The sequence below is a fragment of the Balaenoptera ricei genome, chromosome 1 (genome assembly GCF_028023285.1).
Source record: "Balaenoptera ricei isolate mBalRic1 chromosome 1, mBalRic1.hap2, whole genome shotgun sequence".
NCBI classification, from domain to species: Eukaryota; Metazoa; Chordata; class Mammalia; order Artiodactyla; family Balaenopteridae; genus Balaenoptera; species Balaenoptera ricei.
Window position 1 is genome coordinate 174961554 of NC_082639.1, and position 21460 is coordinate 174983013.

At 38.6% G+C, this 21460-nt stretch overlaps 1 protein-coding gene and 1 pseudogene across 1 annotated transcript in view; one reads left to right on the forward strand and one right to left on the reverse strand.

The window, feature by feature from the left end:
* The window catches only part of IARS2 (isoleucyl-tRNA synthetase 2, mitochondrial), a 78024-nt gene extending 57214 nt beyond the window's left edge, over positions 1 to 20810 (reverse strand). The window contains exons 1-2 of the mRNA XM_059942273.1: positions 20449 to 20810; positions 18962 to 19084 (exon numbers count right to left, since the gene is read on the reverse strand). Of these exons, the coding sequence (XP_059798256.1) occupies positions 18962 to 19084; positions 20449 to 20715 (390 nt within the window). The 5' untranslated portion in view covers positions 20716 to 20810. The remainder of the gene's footprint in view (positions 1 to 18961; positions 19085 to 20448) is intronic.
* LOC132347414 (D-aminoacyl-tRNA deacylase 2-like) lies at positions 5652 to 6102 on the forward strand (annotated as a pseudogene).
* Positions 20811 to 21460: the final 650 nt, after the last annotated feature.

A 21460-nucleotide genomic window follows, 5' to 3' on the forward strand; every position in this document is an offset into this window, starting at 1 on the left:
CGCAGACGTAGAGAATGGACTTGAGGACATGGGGAGGGGGAAGGGTAAGCTGGGATGAAGTGAGAGAGCGGCATGGACATATATACACTACCAAATATAAAACAGATAGCTAGTGGGAAGCAGCTGCATAGCACAGGGAGATCAGCTCAGTGCTTTGTGACCACCTAGAGGGTTGGGATAGGAAGGGTGGGAGGGAGACACAAGAGGGAGGAGATATGGGGATATATGTATATGTATAGCTGATTCACTTTGTTATACAGCAGAAACTAACACACCATTGTAAAGCAATAATACTCCAATAAAGATGTTAAAAAAATTTTTTTAAATATAGCCAAAAAAAAATTTGACAATTTCTGAAATTTACTGAAAAACACTAACCTACTCAACCAGAAAGCCAAATGAACTCCAAGAAGAATAAACACAGACGGATCCAAACAAAGATACATTACAGTAAAAATGCTGGAAGTGAGAAATAAGGAGAAAACCTTGAAAGCCGAAAGAGAAAAAAAGAGTATCGACAAGAGAACCCCAGTAACACTAACAGCTGAGTTGTCAGCAGAAACAACGTAGGGCAGAGAGCAGTGGGATCACATACTGAAAGTGCTCAAAGAAAACATTCTCAACCAAGAATCCTACATCCAGCAGAGCTAAACTGAAAAAATGCAAGCAAAATAAAGCCATTCTTTTATTTTTTTAAAAAAAAAAAAAGAGAAAGAGAGAGAGGGAATGAATTTGTTGCCAGCAGACCCATCTCATAGGAAAGGACATGAGAGGAAGTTCTTCAGGCTAAAAGCAAGTGCCCACAGATGGTAATTCAAATCCAGAGGAAAAAACGTTCCATAAGATGTTACGGAAAAACCCCGAAAGAAGTTTTTGGCCAACCGAATACTCTCTTCTCCTAACTGATGTGAAAGGCAAATGTTCAAAAACTATGTATGTAATGTGTTGTCCAGTGTAAAACATACAGAAATATAATATATTTGCAGATAACAGCACAAAGGAGGTATATATGAGAAAGGCTGCACTGGGCTAAGAAAATGACTACAGATGGTAAAGTAATAATTTATAACAATGTATTGCAGAGTTTGTAACATTAATGGATGCAATGTGCATAACAAGAAGACCACAAGAAGAGACAGAAAGGACCGGAACTACAGTTGACCCTTGAACAACACAGGTTTGAACTGCTCAGGCCCACTTACACAGGGATTTTTGTTCATTAAATAGGTACTACACAATCCGAGGTTGGCTGAATCTGCAGATGTGGAACCAAGGATGAGGAGGATGACTGTGAAGTTATACCCAGACTTTCGCCAGTGCAGAGAATCGGCAGCCCTAACCCCCGCACTGTCCAAGGGTAAAGTGAAAAAAGGCGTAACATCTCTACATCTCACGAATATTAAGCTAGTGTAATTCTGAAGCTGACTCTGACAAGTTAAGATATATACACAAGCACTAGAGCAACCACAACAACATTAAAGAGGTAGTGGAATAATGAAAATTAAGTAAGGGCTGTCACAGAGATGGTGGAGTAGAAGAGCCCATACCCACGCCCCCACAAGGTTCCGCAACTAGACAGCCGTCCATGAACAAAAATGGCTCTGGAGCCCACTTGAGAAGCTTCCACAACACAGTGGGACAAAAAAACCTGAGACAAATGCACAAGAAAGGGGGGAAAAACAGTTTGCTCTGGCTGCGTCATCTCGTCACCCAGGGCAGACACTGGGTACTCCTTGGCTGGAGAGAGTTCCCGTCACCAGGAAAGGGAGAGAAAGTAAAGGACCGGCTTCTCCAGCCTTCCAGGGTCCCGTGCGGAGCATGCACTTTGGTTTCACTGCACCTTAGAGCGCAGCAAAGCTGAGACATCTACACGCAGCTAGATCAAGGAAGATGGGCAGGGGCAGCCAGTATCAGCCAGGCAGCATGGGAACCGCAGCGCCCACTGGCCTCCTTCCTCTACGGAGGACCCTAGCAGCCTACATCAACGAGCACCTCAGGAGCTCTGTGGATGCTGCAGACCTCCCCAGCTTTTGTTACTGAGGACCTCGTCACAGACGACAACAGACTGCTCAGCAGCAGCTCTCACCACTGAGCAAAGCAACAGTCAACACAGATGCCGCCGACAACCCGCAGATTTCACCACTGAGGTTTTCCAAGTTTTCATGCCTGGAGATACCAGCCGTCTGAGGCTCTCCCTCCTAGCTCCCCACCTTCTGCTGCTAGAGCCCAGGAGCCACACCAGCAACCAGCACCAGCCACTGCGGCTGCACACACGCAGGACACCGCCGTAGGCCCCTGCAGATGCACAGAGGCACACTGACCGCCAAGGCCCCACAACTGCTTAAGGACAAAGATCTGGCCCTGACGCATGTCACTGACCCACACCACTGTGTGTGCCTGCGTTCAGCCCCAGCAGCTGTGCACCCGCACACTGCAGGCCCCCAACTCAAATCACCAGCATCCACTGCCGTGCACACGCACAAGGCTAGCCTCCGCAGATGCACAAGCGCACACTGGCAGCCAAGGTCCCCACAGCTGTTTGGGGAGAAGACCTGGCCCTGACGCCGTCACTCGCCTGCAGTTAGCCCCTAGGGACACACACGCGCACACCAACAGCCAAGGCCCCCACAGCTGCTAATGGGGCTGGATCTGGCCCTGACTCCTAACACTCACCTGGAAGGGGCCAGCCTCAACTCCCATCACTGACACCCACTGCCATGATCGTGCCTGTGGCTAGCCAGTGTATTCATGGCAGTACGTGCTGACAGCCAGGGCCCCCGGAGCTGACCACGTGCTTGCAGGTGGTCCCGGACACTACTGCTGACTCTGACCCTGACCACTGCATGTGAGTTTGCAGCTACACCCTGCCACCATATAGGTGTCTGTGGCCAGCCCCAGCAGCCAAGCCTGTGCATATCACCAGTTCCAGCCATGACCACTGCTTGCCCTTGTCCCCAGCCACTGAACCTGGAAACATCACTGAACACAAACAGCCCGTGCAGCCATGAAGGACCACCTGCAGAGCCCACCAAAGATCATACAGGTGTTATGTTGTAGACCCCAACTGCCTCTGCAGACAAGACACCACACCAGATCCATCTCTGACCCAGAGCGGCCACACACCCACACTTGGCATCCTGCACCAGTACACCAGCAGTTACAGCACATTCCAACATGTTCCCACACACAAGAGAAGGTCTTTCCTTATTGAAATCAGTCTGTAAAGTCTGGAAGAGGTGAAAACTCCTTCAAATGTACAGTTATCTATGCAAGGCTACAGGAATCACAAAGGATCAAGGAAACACAGCTCCACCGAAGGAAATAAGTAAACTTCCAGTAAAAGAACCCAAAGAAATGGAGATCAACAAACTTCATAACAAACAATTCAAAATAACTGTTCTAAAGATGCTCTGAGAACTACAAAAACAAACAAAAACAAAGAAAACCATCAGCTTAACATAATTACAGATAACAATTTTACAAAATCAGAAAGCAACTCATGAACAAAATGAGAAACTCAACACAGAGATAAAAAATATAAAACAACCAAAAATAAATTTTGGAGCCGAAGAATACAATGGATTCTTTAGAATTCAACAGGAGCTTCAACAGCAGACATGGCCAACCAGAAGAAAGAATCAGTGAAATCAAAGATAGATCATTTCAAGTTAACCAGTCAGAGGTACAAAAAGAAAAAAGAATAAAAAGGAATGACGAAAGCCTGTAGTACTTATGTGACACAACTGAAAGAAACAATATATGCTTTATGAGAGTCCCAGAAGGAGGAGAAAGGGAAAAAGAGTCAGAAAGCTTATTTAAAGAAAGAATAGCTAAGAATTTCCCAAATCTGGGGAAAGATATGAGCATTCAAATTCATGAAGCTCACAGATCCCCAAACAAATTCAACCCAAATAGATCTTCTCAAAGACATATAATAATAAAAGTGTCAAAAATCAAAGACAAAGTGAGCATCTTGAAAGCAGCAAGAGAAAAAAAGCTTGTCACTTACCACTTACAACGGAACCTCCATAAAGCTACAACTAGATATCGCAGCAGAAACCTTGCAGGCCAAAAAGAATGGGATGATATATTCAAAGTGCTGCAAATAAAAAACTGCCAACCAATAATACTTAACTGGAAAAGTTATTCTTCATAAATGACAGAAAGATAACTACTTTTACAGACAAACAAAAGCTGAAGGAGTTCATCACCACTAGACCTACATTACAAGAAATCCTAAAAGGAGTTCTCCAAGCTGAAATGAAAGGATGATAATTAGTGCCTAGAAAACATATGCAATTTTACAATATGGTAAAGGTAAGTATATAGGCAAATTCAAAATACTCCTATACTGTAATATGGTGGTATGTTAATGACATAACTCTAGTATAAAGGTTAAATGACAGAAGTGTTAAAGTAACTCTAATTAAAATAACGTGTTAATGAATATACAATATAAAAAGATGTAAAGCAAAATTGTAAGAAACATAAATGTGTACTGGGAGTGAAAGGGCAGTTTTTGTGTGCAATCAAATATAATTTGTTAGTTCATACAGACTGTTACAGCTATAAGGTGCTTTATGTAAGCCTCATGGTAACCACAAAACAAAAAACCATAGTAAAGGTACAAAAGATAAAGAGAAGGAAATCAAAGCATGCCTTTAAGAAAAATCAACAATTCATGAAGGAAAAAAGAAAGAGAGGAACAAAGGAACTACAAAACAAACAGGAAACAATAAGTTGGCATTAGTAAGTACTTGCCTATCAATAATTATTTTAAATGTAAAAGGATTACATCTTCCAATCAAAAAGTATAGAGTGGCTGAAAGGATGGAAAAAAACAAGACTCGACTGCATGATGCCTACAAGAGATCATGTCAGCTTTAAAGACACACTTAGGAAATCAGGTAAAGGGATAGAAAAAGATATTCCACGCAAATGGAAACTCAGAAGAGGTAGCTATACTTGTACCAGACAAAATAGACTTTAAGTCAAAAATTCTAATAAGAGACAAACGATGTCATCATAATGATAAAGGGGTCGATTTATCAAGAGAAAATTATTAGTTGTAAATATATATGTACCCTACATCGGAGCACCTAAATATATTAAGTAACTACAAACAGATGTGGAGAAATAGAAAATAATACGATAATAGTATAGGACTTCAATACTCCATTTTGAACAACGGATAGATGGTCCAGACAGAAAATCAATAAGGAAACAATGGCTTTAAACTATACTTCAGACCATATGAACGTAACAGACATATACTGAACATTCCACTGACAAGCAGCAGAATACACATTCTTCTCAAGCACACACTGATTAATGTCCAGAATAGATAATATGTGGCCACAAAACAAGTGTTAACAAATGTAGAAAGAGTGAAACCATACCAACAATCTTTTCTGACAACAATGGCATGAAACTAAAAAATCAACAAGAAGAAACCTGAAAAACTCACAAATATGTGGAAAGTAAACAATACATTTCTGAAAAACCAATAGGTCAAAGAAGAAATAAAAAAGGAAATCAAAAATATCTCGAAAACAAATGAAAAGAGAAACACAGTATACCACAACTTAAGGGGCGCAGAGATTGCACAGCACTTGGCCTGAACTCATTGGATTGTTGTTCAGGCTCCAGCCATGGCTGAGAGCGGCCAGACACCTTAGGCCAAGGTACTCCTGCAGCAACAGCCACACACCCAGCTGCAAGTACACCCCACTGCAGCCCAGTGGGCGGAGGTTCAGAGAGGACCAGAGAGGACTAGTGATCTACACGTGCTTTTTCAAGGGAGCTGGCTTGTAAGATTAGGTAACTGAGACAGAAAATGCAAAGCACATCTCTATATGGAATCTACCTGGTGACATTCTCATCATCCCTGAAGCCACCTCTGTGGGGGAAGTAAAAGGAGGAAACATGTGGTACCACTCTAACTCTGGAAAAGAAGAAGGGTTAGAACTTTAGTCCAAATTCCTGACTCTATGTGAAAAAGAATTAGCCGCTAACAGCAAGTGTGCTGGAGCTGGGGTTGTGGTGGAACATGGCACTCACAGGCAGGTATTAAAGCTGGATACCAATGGACCATGCACCTAACTAAGTTCTGAAACACTCAAAGTTACTTGCTACAGTTGTTTTTCTGGTATAAAATGATGTGGGTGGGCTATAACTAGATTTTCCTCCCCTTTGTTTTAAATACACTCATCTGCAGCATTTTTAAACAAGAAAATCCTGCCTGGGTCACATCCACAACTTCAACCTGTTAATTGGATGACTTTGCCAAGTCACCCAAACTCTGGATTTTAGTCACCTTGCATCCTGCTTTCCCCTCCACTTACACTCAGATTTGAAAAATGTTTTCTATACACTTAATGGTCATTATGAAAATGTTCTTAGAGGTCTGTACTTAAGTATTTTGCAATAAAAAATTATGTGCAATGAAGAAAAATATATTTTTTATACCTTCAAATGTATGTAACATGTAACAACTATTTTCATTAAAATTAGGTAAAATCCAGCATAAACAAATTACAATTTTGTCAATTTAGTTTTACTATTTCAGTTTTCCATATTTTGAATGAAAGAATATGTGATTTATTTTTCCTTTCAACAATATCTATGAAAATGTAATATAGAAATGTTACTGTGTTTTATAATATTACTTTCCAAGGATGTCTGAGTGCTTTAAGTTACCTTAAGAATCTTTAGTTGAGGACTTCCCTGGTGGTGCATTAGTTAAGAATCCACCTGCTAATGCAGGGGACGCAGGTTCGAGCCCTTGTCCAGGAAGATCCCACATGCCACGGAGCAACTAAGCCCGTGTGCCACAACTACTGAGCCTGCGCTCTATAGCCCGTGAGCCACAGCTACCGAGCCCGCGTGCCACAACCACTGAAGCCCGCATGCCTAGAGCCCATGCTCCGCAACAAGCGAAGCCACCGCAACAAGAAGCCCGTGCTCCGCCACGAAGAGTAGCCCCCGCTCGCCACAACTAGAGAAAGCCCACACGCAGCAACAAAGACCCAACACAGCCAAAAATAATAAATAAATTTATAAAAAAAAAAAAAGAATCTTTAGTTGATACAGGAACAAGGTATTGGGGATTAAAGTTGTTTTTATTTAATATACCAATGGTTTAACACTCTTTCTCACTTTTTCACCGAAACAATATATTAAAAAATTGAAAGAATGAATAAACAAAAGGTAATATTCAATGTGTGCAAATTTCCCTTATTTAATTTAAAAAGATATTTTAAAAAAGTAAAAAGACAAATGGTAATGTTTCTAATTACCAAAAAGATGAAATTTGAATAAACATCTTAAATAACTGTTGGAAAAATATCTTATGGGATGCAGTAAAAGCAGGTCAAAGAGGGAAGTTGACAGTTATAAACACCTACATTAAGCAAAAAGACAGATCTCAAACTACCTAACTTTACACTTCAAGGGACTAGAAAGGAACAAACAAAGCTCAAAGTTAGGAGAAGGAAAGAGAGAACAAAAATTGGAGCAGAAATAAATGAAACAGAGCATAGAAAAACAAATAGAAAAGATCAATAAAACTAAGTGGTGGTTTTTGAAAATATAAACAAAATTGACAAACCTTTAACTAGACTTACCAAGAAAGACAGAAAACTGAAATAAATAAAATTATAAGTGATACAGGAAACATTACAACTGACACTGGAGAAATACAAAGAAAGGATCTAAGAGACTACTGTGAACAATTATATGCCAAGAAATTGAACAACCTAGGAAAAATGGATAAATTTGCAGGCACGTAAAACTCACCCAGACTGAAACATGAAAAAATAGAAAATCTGAACAGAACAGTAACAAATAAAAAGACTGAATGAGTAATTTTAAATCTCCCAAAAAAGAAAAGCCCAGGACTTCATAGATGAATTCTACCAAATATTTACAGAAGAATGAATGCCAATCTTTTTCTAACTCTTCAGAAAAACTGAATACTCCCAAACCCATTTTATAAGGCCAACACTACCTTAATACCAAAGCCAACAAGGATACTACAAGAAAACCACTGGCCAAAATCCCTGATGAATATAGATGTAAAAGTTATTAACAAAATACTATCAAATCAAATTCAACAGCATATTAAAAGGATCGTACACCATGATAAAGTGGGATTCATCCCTGGGATGCAAGGATGGTTCCACATAAACAAATCATTAAGTTGACAAACCACATTAGAAGATAAAAATCACATGTTCATCTCAACAGAAGCTGAAAAAGCATCTGACAAAATTCAACATATAAAAATTTCATTATAAAAACTCTCAATATAGTGGGTACAGAAGGAACATACCTCAAAGATAATACATTAGGCCATATATGACAAGGCCACAGCTAACATCATACTGAATGGTGAAAGGCTGAAAGCTTTTCCTCTAAGATCAGGAATAATACAAGGGTGCCCACTCTCACCATTCCTATTCAATATAGTATTAGAGGTCCTAGCCAGAACAAATAGAAAAGGAAAAAAAAAAAAAAAAGAAACCCAACCAAAAAGTAAGCAGTAAAATTGTCTTTTTTTGCAGATGACGTGACGTTATATACAGAAAATCCTAGACTTGACAAAAAAACTGTTAGAATAAACAAGTTCATTAAAGTTTCAGGATACAAAATCAACATACAAAAATCAGACATGCTCCTATACGCTAACAATAAACTATCTGAAAAAGAAATTTTAAAAACCCTCTATGTACAATAGTACCATAAACAACAAAACATTTAGAAATAAATTTAACCAAGGAGCTAAAAGATCTGTACACAGAAAACCATGAAGACATGGATGAAAGAAATAGAAGATGACACAAATAAATGGAAAGATATCCCACATTCATGGATCAGAAGAATTAATACAGGCATACCTCATTTTATCGTGCTTCATTTTATTGCAACTCAGGGATATTGCATTTTTTAGAAATTGAAGGTTTGTGGCAACCCTGCCTTGTCAGATATTGGTTACCATTCCTTTAGCAATATAGTATTTTTAAATTAAGATATGTGCATTTTTTGACAGATAATACTATTGCACACTTAATAGACTACAATGTAGTGTAAACAGCTTTTATATGCACTGGAAAACCAAAACATTCATGAGACTAGCCTCGACCCAATATTTGCTTTATTGCAGTGGAATGGAACTGAACCCGAAATATCTTCCAAGGTATGTCTGTACTGTTAAAATGCCCACACACCCAAAGCCATTAAAGATTCAATGCAACCCATGTCAAAATTCCAATGACATTTTTCCCAGAAACAGAAAAAAAAAAATCCTAAAATTCATAATGAACCACAAAAGAGCCCAAACAGCCAATGCAAATTAGAGAAAAAACAAAGCTGGAGACACCACATTTCCTGATATTACAAAGCTACTGTAATCAAAACACTATAGTATTAGCAGAACAACAGACACAGAGACCAATGTAAAAGAATCAAGAGCCCAAAAATAACCTTTGTATATAAAGTCAACTAATATGTGACAAGAAAGCCAAGAATTCTCACTCAACAGGGAAAGAATAGTCTCTTCAATAAATGGTAATGGGAAAACCATATATTTTTATGCAAAAAAAAGAAAGTAAATCCCCTATCTTACACCACACCAAAATTAACTTGAAATGGATTAAGGACTTAAAGTTAAGACCTGAAATTGCAAAACTACTAGAAAAAAAATATAGGGGAAAAGCTCCATGACTTTGGTCTTGACAATGATTTTTGTTGCACAAGTAATGAAAGCAGAAACCAAAAAGTGGGACTACATCAAACTAAAAAGCCTCTTCACAGCAAAAGAAGCAATGAACAAAATGAAAAGGTAACTTACAGAATGGGAAAAAATATTTGCAAACCATTTTTCTGATAAGGGGTTAATAACCAAAACATTAAGATATTTACCATATGAATATATACTCAATATAAGGATATGTAAAACTCAACAGCAAAAGAAGCAAATAATCCAATAAAAAAATGGACAAAAGACCTGAGCATTTTCCCAAAGAAGACAAAAAAATGGTCAACAAGTACATGAAAAGGTACACAACATCACCAATCACCAGGGAAATACAAATCAAAACCACAATGAGTTATCACAACTGTCAGAATGGCTGTCCTCTAAAAGACAAGAGATAATAAGTGTTGAGAAGGATGTGGAGAAAAGGGAATCCTTGTGCACTACTGATGGGAATGTAATTTGGTGCAGACACTATGGAAAACAGCATGGAGGTTCCTCAAAAAATTAAAATAGAACTACCATATGATCCATCAATTCCACTTCTGGGTATTTATCTGAAGGAAATGAAAACACTTGGAAATATATGTGCACCCCCATGTTCACTGCCCCATTATTTACAACAGCCAAGACAGGGAAACAACCTAAGTACCCACTGATGGATGAATGAATATGGAAAATGTGGTCTATGTATACAATGGAATATTATTCAACCATAAAAAAGACGAAAATCCTGTCATTTGCAACAACATAGATGGAACTTGAGGGCATTATGCTAAATAAAGTAAGTCAGACAGAGAAAGGCAGATATCCTATGATCTAACTTAGATGTGGAATATAAAAAAAAAATCAAACTCCTAGAAAGATTCTAACTTTGATGAAATTAAATTTATCCATTTTTCCTCATATATCATGGATTTTTTTAAAATCAGAGAACAGATTGGTGGTTGCCATAGGTGGGGGCTGGGGGGGTTGGAGATATGGGTGACAATGGTCAGAAGGTACAAACTCCAAATTATAATACTTACCAGCTCTGGGGATGTAAGGTACAGCATGGTGCCTATAGTAACAACACTGTATTATATATTTTAAAGTTACTAAGAGGGTAGATCTTAAAAGTTTTCACCATAAGAAAATAAAAATTTGGAACTATGTGACACAATGGATATTAACTAAACTTACTGTGGTAATCATTTCACTATATATATATATTTCAAATCATTATGTCATATACCTTAATTAATACAATGTTACATGTCAATTATATCTCAATAAAACTGGGGGTAATTCTTTTAAATTAGTTCTCACAAAAATTTTGCATACTGCTTGCTGTTTACTACCTACCCACACAACTGACCTGGTACCTGCTAATACTCCCAAAATTCAAAGTCAAAAAAATTATTCTAAATTTTAATGTAAAGGCAAAGAAACCAAAATAGCTAAAGCAATTTTGAAAAACAAAAAAATGGGAAGAATCAGACTACCAAATTTCAAAACTTACTCTATAGCCATAGTAACCAAAACTGTGGTATTTGTGGAAAGAGAGACATACAGAACAAAAAAACCAAACAGAATATCCAGAAATAGGCCCACACAAGTTTGCCCAACTGATTTTTGACATTGGTACAAAAGCAATTCATTAGGGAAAAGATAATAATGGTGCTAGAGCAAGTAAACATCCATATGGGAAAAAATAAACCTCAATCTAAGCCTCACACTTTATATAAACTCAAGACAGATCATGGGGTTTAAATGTAAAGTGTAAAACTTTTAGGAAAAAAAAAAATCTTCAGGACCTCAGGTTAGGCAAAGAGTTCTTAGACATGACACTAAAGGCACGATTCATGATAGGAAAAACTGATAAATTAGACTTCATAAAAATTTAAAACTTTCAATTTGCAACATACTCTGTTAAGAGGATGAAAACACAAGCCACAGACTGGGAGAAATAGTTGCAAACCACGTATCCTGGCAAAGATTTAGTACCTAGAATATATAAAAAACTCTCAAAATAAAATAGTAAAAAATTAAACAATCTAATTAGAAAATGGCCAAAAGACATAAAGAGGCATTTCACCAAAGAGGCTCAACAGATGGCAAATAAAGAGATGGAAGTGTTTAACATCATTAGCCATTAAGGAAATGCAAATTTAAAACCACAATGGGATACACAGCTATCAGAATGGCTAGAATAAAAAATAGTGACAACACCAAATGCTGCTGACATGCAGAGAAACAAGATTATTCGTACATTACTGGTAGGAATGTAAAATGCTAAAAGCCACCACTGAAACCAGTTTGGTATTTTCTTAAAAAACTAAACATGCAACTACCATATGACCCAGCAAGTGCAGTCCTGGGCATTTATCCCACAGAAATGAAAACTTACATTCAGACAAAAACCTGTACGTGAATGTTTAGAGTAGCTTTATTCCTAATAATAAAAAAACTGGCAACAAGCCAGGTGTCAACAGGTGAATGGTGAAACAACCTGTGGTACATCACACCAAGGGATACCACTCAGCAATAAAATAGACTATTATTGATATGCTCAGTAACCTGGATGAGTCTCAGGGAAATTATGCTGAGTGAAAAAAGTCAATCCCCAAAACTGTATGATTACATTTACACAGCATTCTTGAAATGACAAAAATACAGAAGTAGAGAACAGATTAGTAGTTAAAACAGCTAAAGGAGGTGGTGGGAAAAGAGGGAAATGAATATAGCTATAAAAGAGCATCATGAGGGATTCCTGATGGAAATGTTTGGTATCTTGATTGTATCAATGTCAACATCGTGGTTGTGATATGGTACTACAGTTTTGCAGTATGTTACCATTGGGGGAAACTGGGTAAAATGTACAAGTAGTCCTCTCTATTTTTTCTTACAAATGCACTTGAATCTACAATTACTTCAAATATAAACTTTAATTAAGACAAAATTTGAATGATATTGTTTTCGAATAACATGTACTTAAAAAACAATAAAACAAAAAAACCCCAAGCACTTCAGTTTTGTCCATGAAAAGAAATAAATGCCCTTTTACCATCTGATGTAATACGTCTAATAATTTGAAAATGAGCTATCAAGCAGCATAATTTGGCCTCTGCCAAAGCAAACAAACTTAATACTGAGGAATGTGCAATATGTGTAACACATCTCAAATGTTTCAGAAGTTTTCAATACAATTAACTGTTCTAATACAATGTATAATACATGTTACAATTCTGCTCTAATAGCAATACTGACTTGTTTAGTGACCAGATTTCTGGTTTTGAAAATACAGACAGATGTCAAAGGTCGTGCCCTCTCCAAATTTTCCATTAAAGTATACATAAAAATAAAGGACTGAAAAAAATAGTGAATAAATTTTGGTACATTCTCTCAACGGAATGCTACTAACCAATTAAAGACAATTAAAAAGGAATCAATTATTGACATCTATAACAGCACATACGAGTATCAAAAAATACTACACGAGTTAAAGAAGCCAGACACAGAAGAATATATATCATGATTCAACCTACCTGAAATTTTACAGTGGGCAAAAAAATTAAAGCAATAGAAACCAAAACAGTGACGAGGGCAGAAACTCCTCATTCTATGAGGCCAGCATTACCCTGATACAAAAACCACACAAGGACACTATTAAAAAAAGAAAATTACAGGCCAATATTACTGATGAACACAGAAACAAAAATCCTCAACAAAATGTTAGCAAAGTGAATTCAATAATTCATTAAAAGGATCATACACCATGATCAAGTAGGATTTATTCCAAGGATGCAAGGATGATTCAATATCTGCAAATCAATCAATGTGATACACCACATTAACAGAACAAAGAATAAAAATCATATGATCATTTCACAAGATGCAGAAAAAGTGTTTGCCAAAATCCATTTATGATAAAACTCTCAACAAACTGAGTATAGAGAGAACATAACCTGAAATAATAAAGGCCATATTTGACAAACCCACAGCTAACATCATACTCAGTGGTGAAAAGCTAAAAGCTTTTTTCTTCTGAGATCAGGAACAAGACAAGGGTGTCCACTCTTACCACTTTTATTTCAACATAGTATTAGAAGTCCTAGCCACAGCAATCAGACAAGAAAAAGAAATAAAAGGAATCTAAATCAGAAAGGAAGAAGTAAAACTGTCACTGTTTGCAGATGACATAATACTATATATAGAAAATCCTAAAGATGTCACAAAAAACTATTAGAATTCATCAACAAGTTCAGTAAAGTTGCAGAATACAAAAATAATATACAGAAATCTTTTGCATTTCTTTACACAAACAACAAACTATCAGAAATAGAAATTAAGAAAACAATCTCATCTACAGTTGCATTAAAAAGAATAAAATACCTAGGAATAAATCTAAGGTAAAAGGCCTGTGCTCCAAAAGCTATGACACTGATAAAAGACACTGAAGATGACACAAACAAATGCAAACAAATGGAAAGATATATTCTGCTCATGGATTGGAAGAATATTGTTAAAGTGGCCATACTACCCAAGACAATCTACAGATTCAAAGCAATCCCTATCAAGATACCAACAACATTTTTCACAGAACTAGAACAAATAATTCTAAAATTTATATGGAAACACAAAAAACCCTGAACAGCCAAAACAATCTTGATAAGGAAGAACAAAGCTGGAGGTATCATGCACTCTGATTTCAAACTACACTACAAAGCCACAGTCATCAAAACAGTATGATAGTGGAACAAAAAACAGACACATTGATCAATGTAACAGAATAGAGAGCCCAGAAATAAACCCCACATTTATATGGCCAATGAATCTATGACAAAGGAGGCGAAAATGTACAATGGGAAAAAGACAGTCTCTTCAATAAATGATGCTGGGAAAACTGCATAGCTACATGGAAAAGAACGAAACTGGACCACTTTCATATACCATATACAGAGATAAACTCAAAATGGATTAAAGACGTGAATTTAAGACCTGAAACCTTAAAACTCGTAGACAAAAACATAAGCAGTAAGCTCTCTGACATGGGTCTTAGCAATATTTTTTTGGATCTGTCTCCTCAGGCAAGGACAACAAAAGCAAAAATAAATGGGATTACAACAAACTAAAAAGCTTTTTGCACAGTGAAGGAAACAATCTAGAAAACTAAAAGGCAATCTAGGGAATGGGAGACAATTTTCAAATGATATGTCTGATAAGGAGTTAATATCCAAAATCTATAAAGAACTCATACAACTCCACAGCAAAAAAAGAAAGAAAACACACACACACACACACACACACACACACACACAAAACTCAATTAAAAAATGGGCAGAGGACCTGAACAGATGTTTTTCCAGAGAAGATATACAGATGGCCAACAGGCACATGAAAAGATACTCAATATCACTAATCATCAGGGAAATGCAAGTCAAAAGCACATTCAGATATCACCTCACACCTGTAAGAATGCCTATTACCAAAGAGACAACAAATAACAAGGACATAGAGAAAAGGGAACCCTTGTCCACTGTTGGTAGGAATGTAAATTGATACAACCATTATGGAAGACAGTATGAAAATTCCTCAAAAATTAAAATCAGAACTATCAATACCATATTATTTAGCAATTCCACTTCTGGGTATTTATCTGAAGAAGACAAAGACACTAATTTGAAAAGATACACACATTTCCATGTTCACAGCAGCATTATTTACAATAGCAACCTAAGATATGGAAGCAACCTAAGTGTCTATCAATAGATGCATAGATAATGGGTATGTGGCATATATATAAAATGGAATATTACTCAGCCATTAAAAAAAAACAATAAAATATTGCCACTTGGGACAACATGAATGGACCTAGAAATAAGTGAAATAAGTTAGACAGAGAAAGACAAATATCGTATGATTTCACTTATATGTGGAATCAAACCAAACAAAACAAATATAAAAAAAGAAAAACAGACTCATAGATACAGACAACAAACTGGTGGTTGCCAGAGGGAAAGGGGGTAGGGAGATGTTGAAAAAGGTGAAAGGAAAGGTGAAAGGGATTAAGAAGTCCAATTTACACTTATAAAATAAATAAGTCACAGGGATGCAATGTACAGTATAGGGAATATAGTAATATTGTAATAAATTGTATCGTGACAGTAACCAGACCTACTATGGTGATCATTTTGTACTGTATAAAAATATTGAATCACTATGTTGTACACCTGAAACTAATTAATATTGTAAATCAATTATACTTCAATAAATGTGTGTATATATATACACATATATATGTATCTTCTATATCTTGCACTGGGAAGTTAACAGATGTATAGAGCTGTCATAACTCATCAAACTGAATAATTTAAGATTGGTGCATGTTACCACAGGTTATTCTGGAAAAAAATTTTTTGAGAACAACGAAATTATACATTCGTCCAGTACTATGCAAAGGTGCCAGTCTATTTCAAGAGAAAGAGCTTTACATCAAAATGCAAGTCAACTCACTGCTTCCTTCATCAAGAAAGTCTTGCTACAAAAATAGTCACTAAACTGAGTGCTTAGTAACCAAGTTGATTTACATTCTGGTTGAAGCTCTCTATTTCAACACAGGCAGGCCTGTAACATACAATTTGATATCAACAGCCACTCAGCTGGGCTAGCAGCCTGTGGGAGAAGGAAGAAAGAAGAAATGGGGCTTAGAGCAAGCTTAAACTTGAAAATCCCTTCCATTCCTTTCAAATTCAAAGGAATTTTGTATTCCATTTCATATCATGTGTTACGGTCTGAATGTCTGTGTGTCCCCCAAACCCCTCCTTTCATATGTTAGAGCCATAACCCTCAATGTATTGGGAAATGAAATTTTGGGGGTAATTAGGGTTAGATGATGTCATGAGAGTGGGGCTCTAATGATGGAAACAGTGCCCTTATAAGAAAAGCGTTCTTCCCCTCTCCCCCTCTTCCCTCCATCACCCCCTACCCCCATGTGAGGACACAGTGAGAAGGTAGCTTTCTGTAAGCAAGGAAGAGAGCCAAGATCAGCTGGCACCTTAATCTTGGACTTCCCAGCCTCCAGAACTGTAAGAAGTAAATGTATGTTTGTTAGGCCACTCAGTCTAAGGTATTTTGTTATAGCAGCCCAAGCAGATTAATATGTGTCTTAACATAAAATGGTTTTGAATGACTGGTTAAATATCTTTTTTCTCCCAAACTACAAATAAAATTGATATTATGGGAAGATATACCACACTTACCCTCGTTTTAAAAATACCACCCAAGACTGGGGTATCATAATACCTTAAATGGATCAATTACATACCTGCCTATTTTATTTTATTTTATCTTATTTTCTTTTTTAATTTTATTTATTTATTTTTTAAATTTTCTTTTATTTTCTTTTTAAATTTTATTTATTTTATTTTATTCTATTCTATTCTATTTATTTATTTCTGGCCTTGCGATGCGGCTTGCGGGATCTTAGATCCCCTACCAGGGACTGAACTCAGGACCCCGGCAGTGAGAGCCCCGAGTCCTAACCACTGGACCACCAGGGAATTCCTGTGCCTCTTATTTTAAATAGAAAAACAAGGTTTAATTTATGAAAGTGCTCAAACATATCCATTGTAAATATTGGATAATACCCATAATGCAAGAACAGAAGGAAAAAATTACACGCCATTTTGTCTACAAATGGGGGCATTTCAAGGAGTCTTACAAGGCTCATGCAAGTAACTGAGTAAGTTGAATAAAAGGGAAAAAAAATTCTGACTGGATGCTAGAAATTGAGATTTAGATACTCTTCTAGACTCAAAAGGAACACTGATGTCAAGCAACAAAATCTCTGCTTTGCAAAAGGCATGCATGTGTAATTACTACTCTACTTGGCAAAAAAATCTCTTGGGGTTCTGCAGGGGGTGGGGGGGGAATGCCAAATGAATTTAAAAACTCAAGGAGAGTACTAATATAAAATGATTTAACCTAATGTAGGTGAGAAATAAGAATCAGTAAAGAAAGGTGAGCTGATAAATAGCCTGTAATAAAAACAACTGTTTCCTGGAAAGCAGACTACTACCTCAGCATAACCATGAAGCAAACTATAATCATTCTTACTCTTCATGGTAGAAAGCAGAGAAAGCCTACATGATACTCAGGGAAGTCGAGTGAGTCCTCTTAGAGGAGAACCTAAATTTCTCGCTCAATTCATTTACTATTTAAAATGCACCTAGCAGCCACTCCTCAAAAACAAAACAAAATGCAACCCTGAACTGTATATGGTGATGACCTATCAATTTACATATCCAGTATGGACCTCTCGCCTCCAACAGCCTATTTAGTATCTCCACCTGCATGTCTAATCTTGCCTCAAAGGAAACATGCCCGGGTCTGAACTCCTGACTTCGTCCCCCAAACTGATCTTCCCAGTCTTCTCCATCTCAGGTAAGAGCTCTTCTGACTTTCTAAGTGCTCAAGATGCTTTTTGGAGGCATCCTTGACTCTTCTCTTTTTCTCACCCCACACATCTAATCCATCAGCAAATCCTGTCAGCTCTACCTCCAAACTGTACCCAGAATCTGACTATTTCTCACACCACTTTCATGGCTTCAACCCTGGTCAAAATGGCCATCATCTGTCTCCTGAATTATGCAGTAGTCCCCTTCTTAGTCTCCCTATTTCCAAACTCCCTCTACCTCTACAGTCTATTGCTCACATAGCAGCCAAGAATGACCCAATCACCTCTCAAAGGCCCCACTTCCAAATACTACATTAGGGATTAGGTTTCAACGTATGATTTGCAGGGGGCGGGAGCCAGGACGACACACAGACAAATATTCAGTCTATAGCAACTATCTAACATATTAAATATTTTACTTATTTATCTTATTATGCCTTCTTGTTTAGAGCACAAGCTCCATAAAGCCAGGACTTATCCTTATTTTGTTCACGGCTATTCCCAGAGTCTAGACAATACCTGGCACATAACAGACACTCACTAATGATTTACTGAATAAAATGATACTAACATAAGTTCAAAGCAAATACGAGTGATGTTATTTTTCACACAGTACTGAAACTGTTTATTGCTACTTTCTATTAAGACATTTTAGTTTAAGTACGCCAGTGCAAATTTACATAACTGTCATAAAACTAGAATATACTCTTTTGCAAAGTGTATTTAAATAAAGGTGTTCCCTCAAGTCTTGTAACCTAAATTATAATTACCTTATTTAAAGCATGTCCAACATGAGGGTCACCATTTGCATAAGGAGGTCCATCGTGAAGACAAAACTCTGTCTTCACTTTTCTTTCTCTTTGCCATGAATAAAGTTCCAAAAATTCACATTTCTGTTTAAAAAGAACAATAATGTCTGAACATCATGTAAATACATACTCCTGAATCTTACCATAAATAACAACCAACACCTGCTTATTTCCTATCCCATTCTAATGTATTCAACTCTAAAACACAAATGGTGAGGTTTCTAAAATGCACATCTGATATTCATCTTTTAATACTTTTGAATAGCTTCTCCGTAGACTTCAGTTTAAAGTCTAAGTGCTTTATAAACGTATACAGGACCCTACAAAGGTTTAGTACCACTAAATTCTTGGGCAGTCTCTCAGCACTCCCCACCCTCCACTCCATGCTGAAGGACCTGTAGGTCCCCCATCACACCCACCCACCCACACACACACACACACACACACAGACACACACACACACAGACACATGCACTCACATCTTATTCCTGCTATCCTTTGGCCTCAACACTCGCTACTCTCTTAATTTGGAATAACACTGATTGTAACCCCACTCTCCTTCCCCTACTTGCTGTGTGACCTTGGCCAAGTCACTTTGCCTTTGTAGGCCTATTCCCTCATTTGAAAAAAATGTTAATAATATCCAACTCACCGAGCTGGTGGGAAGATTATATGAGAAAATATCTGCAACTGTCACAGTTCCAGAAATATAGAAGGTACTGGATAAAACACTTTAAAAAATTAGATGGCCAAAACAGGTTTGTGAGTCTAGAACTCTGAGAGCTGTCATAAGAATATTTAAGCTAAGCGTATTTACTAAGACAATATATCCAAAATATCAGGGATTTTAAAGACTCTAAAATTACACAAACTAACAAGTGAATCTCTGCCCTTAGAAAATTCAGTCTAATACAGGAGACAGAGGCACAGTTTGGGAAGCGGACACTGAGGAAGTAACCACAGCTACCTGACCCTTCAAACAAGCCGTAATTCCAATTAAGGACCTATTGATAGCACAAAAGTAAGCTTCAACTTCTCATAATCGAATTTGTATTTATATGTGTACATGTTCATTCACTTTTTAAAAGCCACTGGAAAAGCGTCCAGATTCGACTGGTTCTGTCTAAGCTGAAACTGGGACTTCTATTCCATCCGTGCTATCTGAGCACCGCTGGTTCCCCCTTAGCCTTCCGCTCTGGAACCAACCACGTCTAAGGGACTTGCCTAGAGGTTTCTGCACTTCTGTTTTCACCCAATACAACCTGTGGGAAGCGCATGATTTCCACTGACCGGGTCGCAACACCCCTGGCCCAAAAGGGCCTGGAGCCTGCGGCCGGGTCCCGCCCCACTCGGGGTGTGAGTGGCCCAGGCGTGGCTCCGGGAAGGGCCCGTGTCCCCCCTCCCAAGGCCCCCCTCCCGGCCCGCGCCGCGCACAGGCCGGCCCGTACCTGCTGGACCTCCAGCTCCGTGTCGGGCTGCTGGCGGCCCAGCAGCTTCATGGGGAAGCTGGTCTGCGGCAGCAACACCGTGTCCCGATAGCTGCCATTACTCGAATTCTGCAGCTGGTTACTGGCCCCGGTGACTGACCGCACCAAAAGCCTCCTCGTCGCCCCTCGCCAGCCAGGCCAACGAGGAAGGCGGGGCGGCACCCACAAATTCCGGGCCACGGCCAGGGCCGCTGCCCCCGGCCCGCGAGGGCGCAGCCCCCAACGCATGGCGAGCCAAGCCAACCCCAGGCTCCGGAGAGGCGCCGGAGCCTTGGTTCCGGCCGGGCTCTAGGGGAAGAGGGAGGCCAGAGCACCTGCGCGAGCCTTGCGGGAGTGCGCAAGCGCGGGGCGGGGAAGGGGGCGGGGAAGGGGGCGGGGAAGGGGGCGGGGAAGGGGCAGGGAAGGGGGCGGAGAAGGGGCAGGGAAGGGGGCGGGGAGGCGCATGGGGCGGGGCCACGTCCGCGTCCCCGCGATAACCACCCCGGATCGGGGCTGATTCCCAGGGGCCGGAGGAGTTGGGACAGGCGCGAGCGGCTCATATATCAATCACAGCGGCCTGCCTTTTTTAAAAGTATATTTTCTTTAATCCAGTATAACCCAGATATTATCACTTCAACAGGTAATTAGCAAAAATTATAAGTATGATATGTCACATTCTTTCTCTTCATGCTAATTATACGTATGATATTTCACATTCTTTCTCTTCATGCTAAGTCTTCGAAATGTGCTATGTGTTTTACACATACAGCACATCTCCATTTGGACTAGCAGCTTGCCAAGAGCTCAACAACTACATGGGGCTAATGGCTACCTTACTGGGAAGCACTGCTTTAGCGAGTACAACCTACCTCCACATAACGTGTTGTTGAATGCAACAGTGCTCTCTGTTTACTCCTAAAACCTGCACTGAGGGTACACTGAGCTATCAGAGCAGAAGGCTACTCTCTAGGACACCCGCACACTTCTCTTCCCA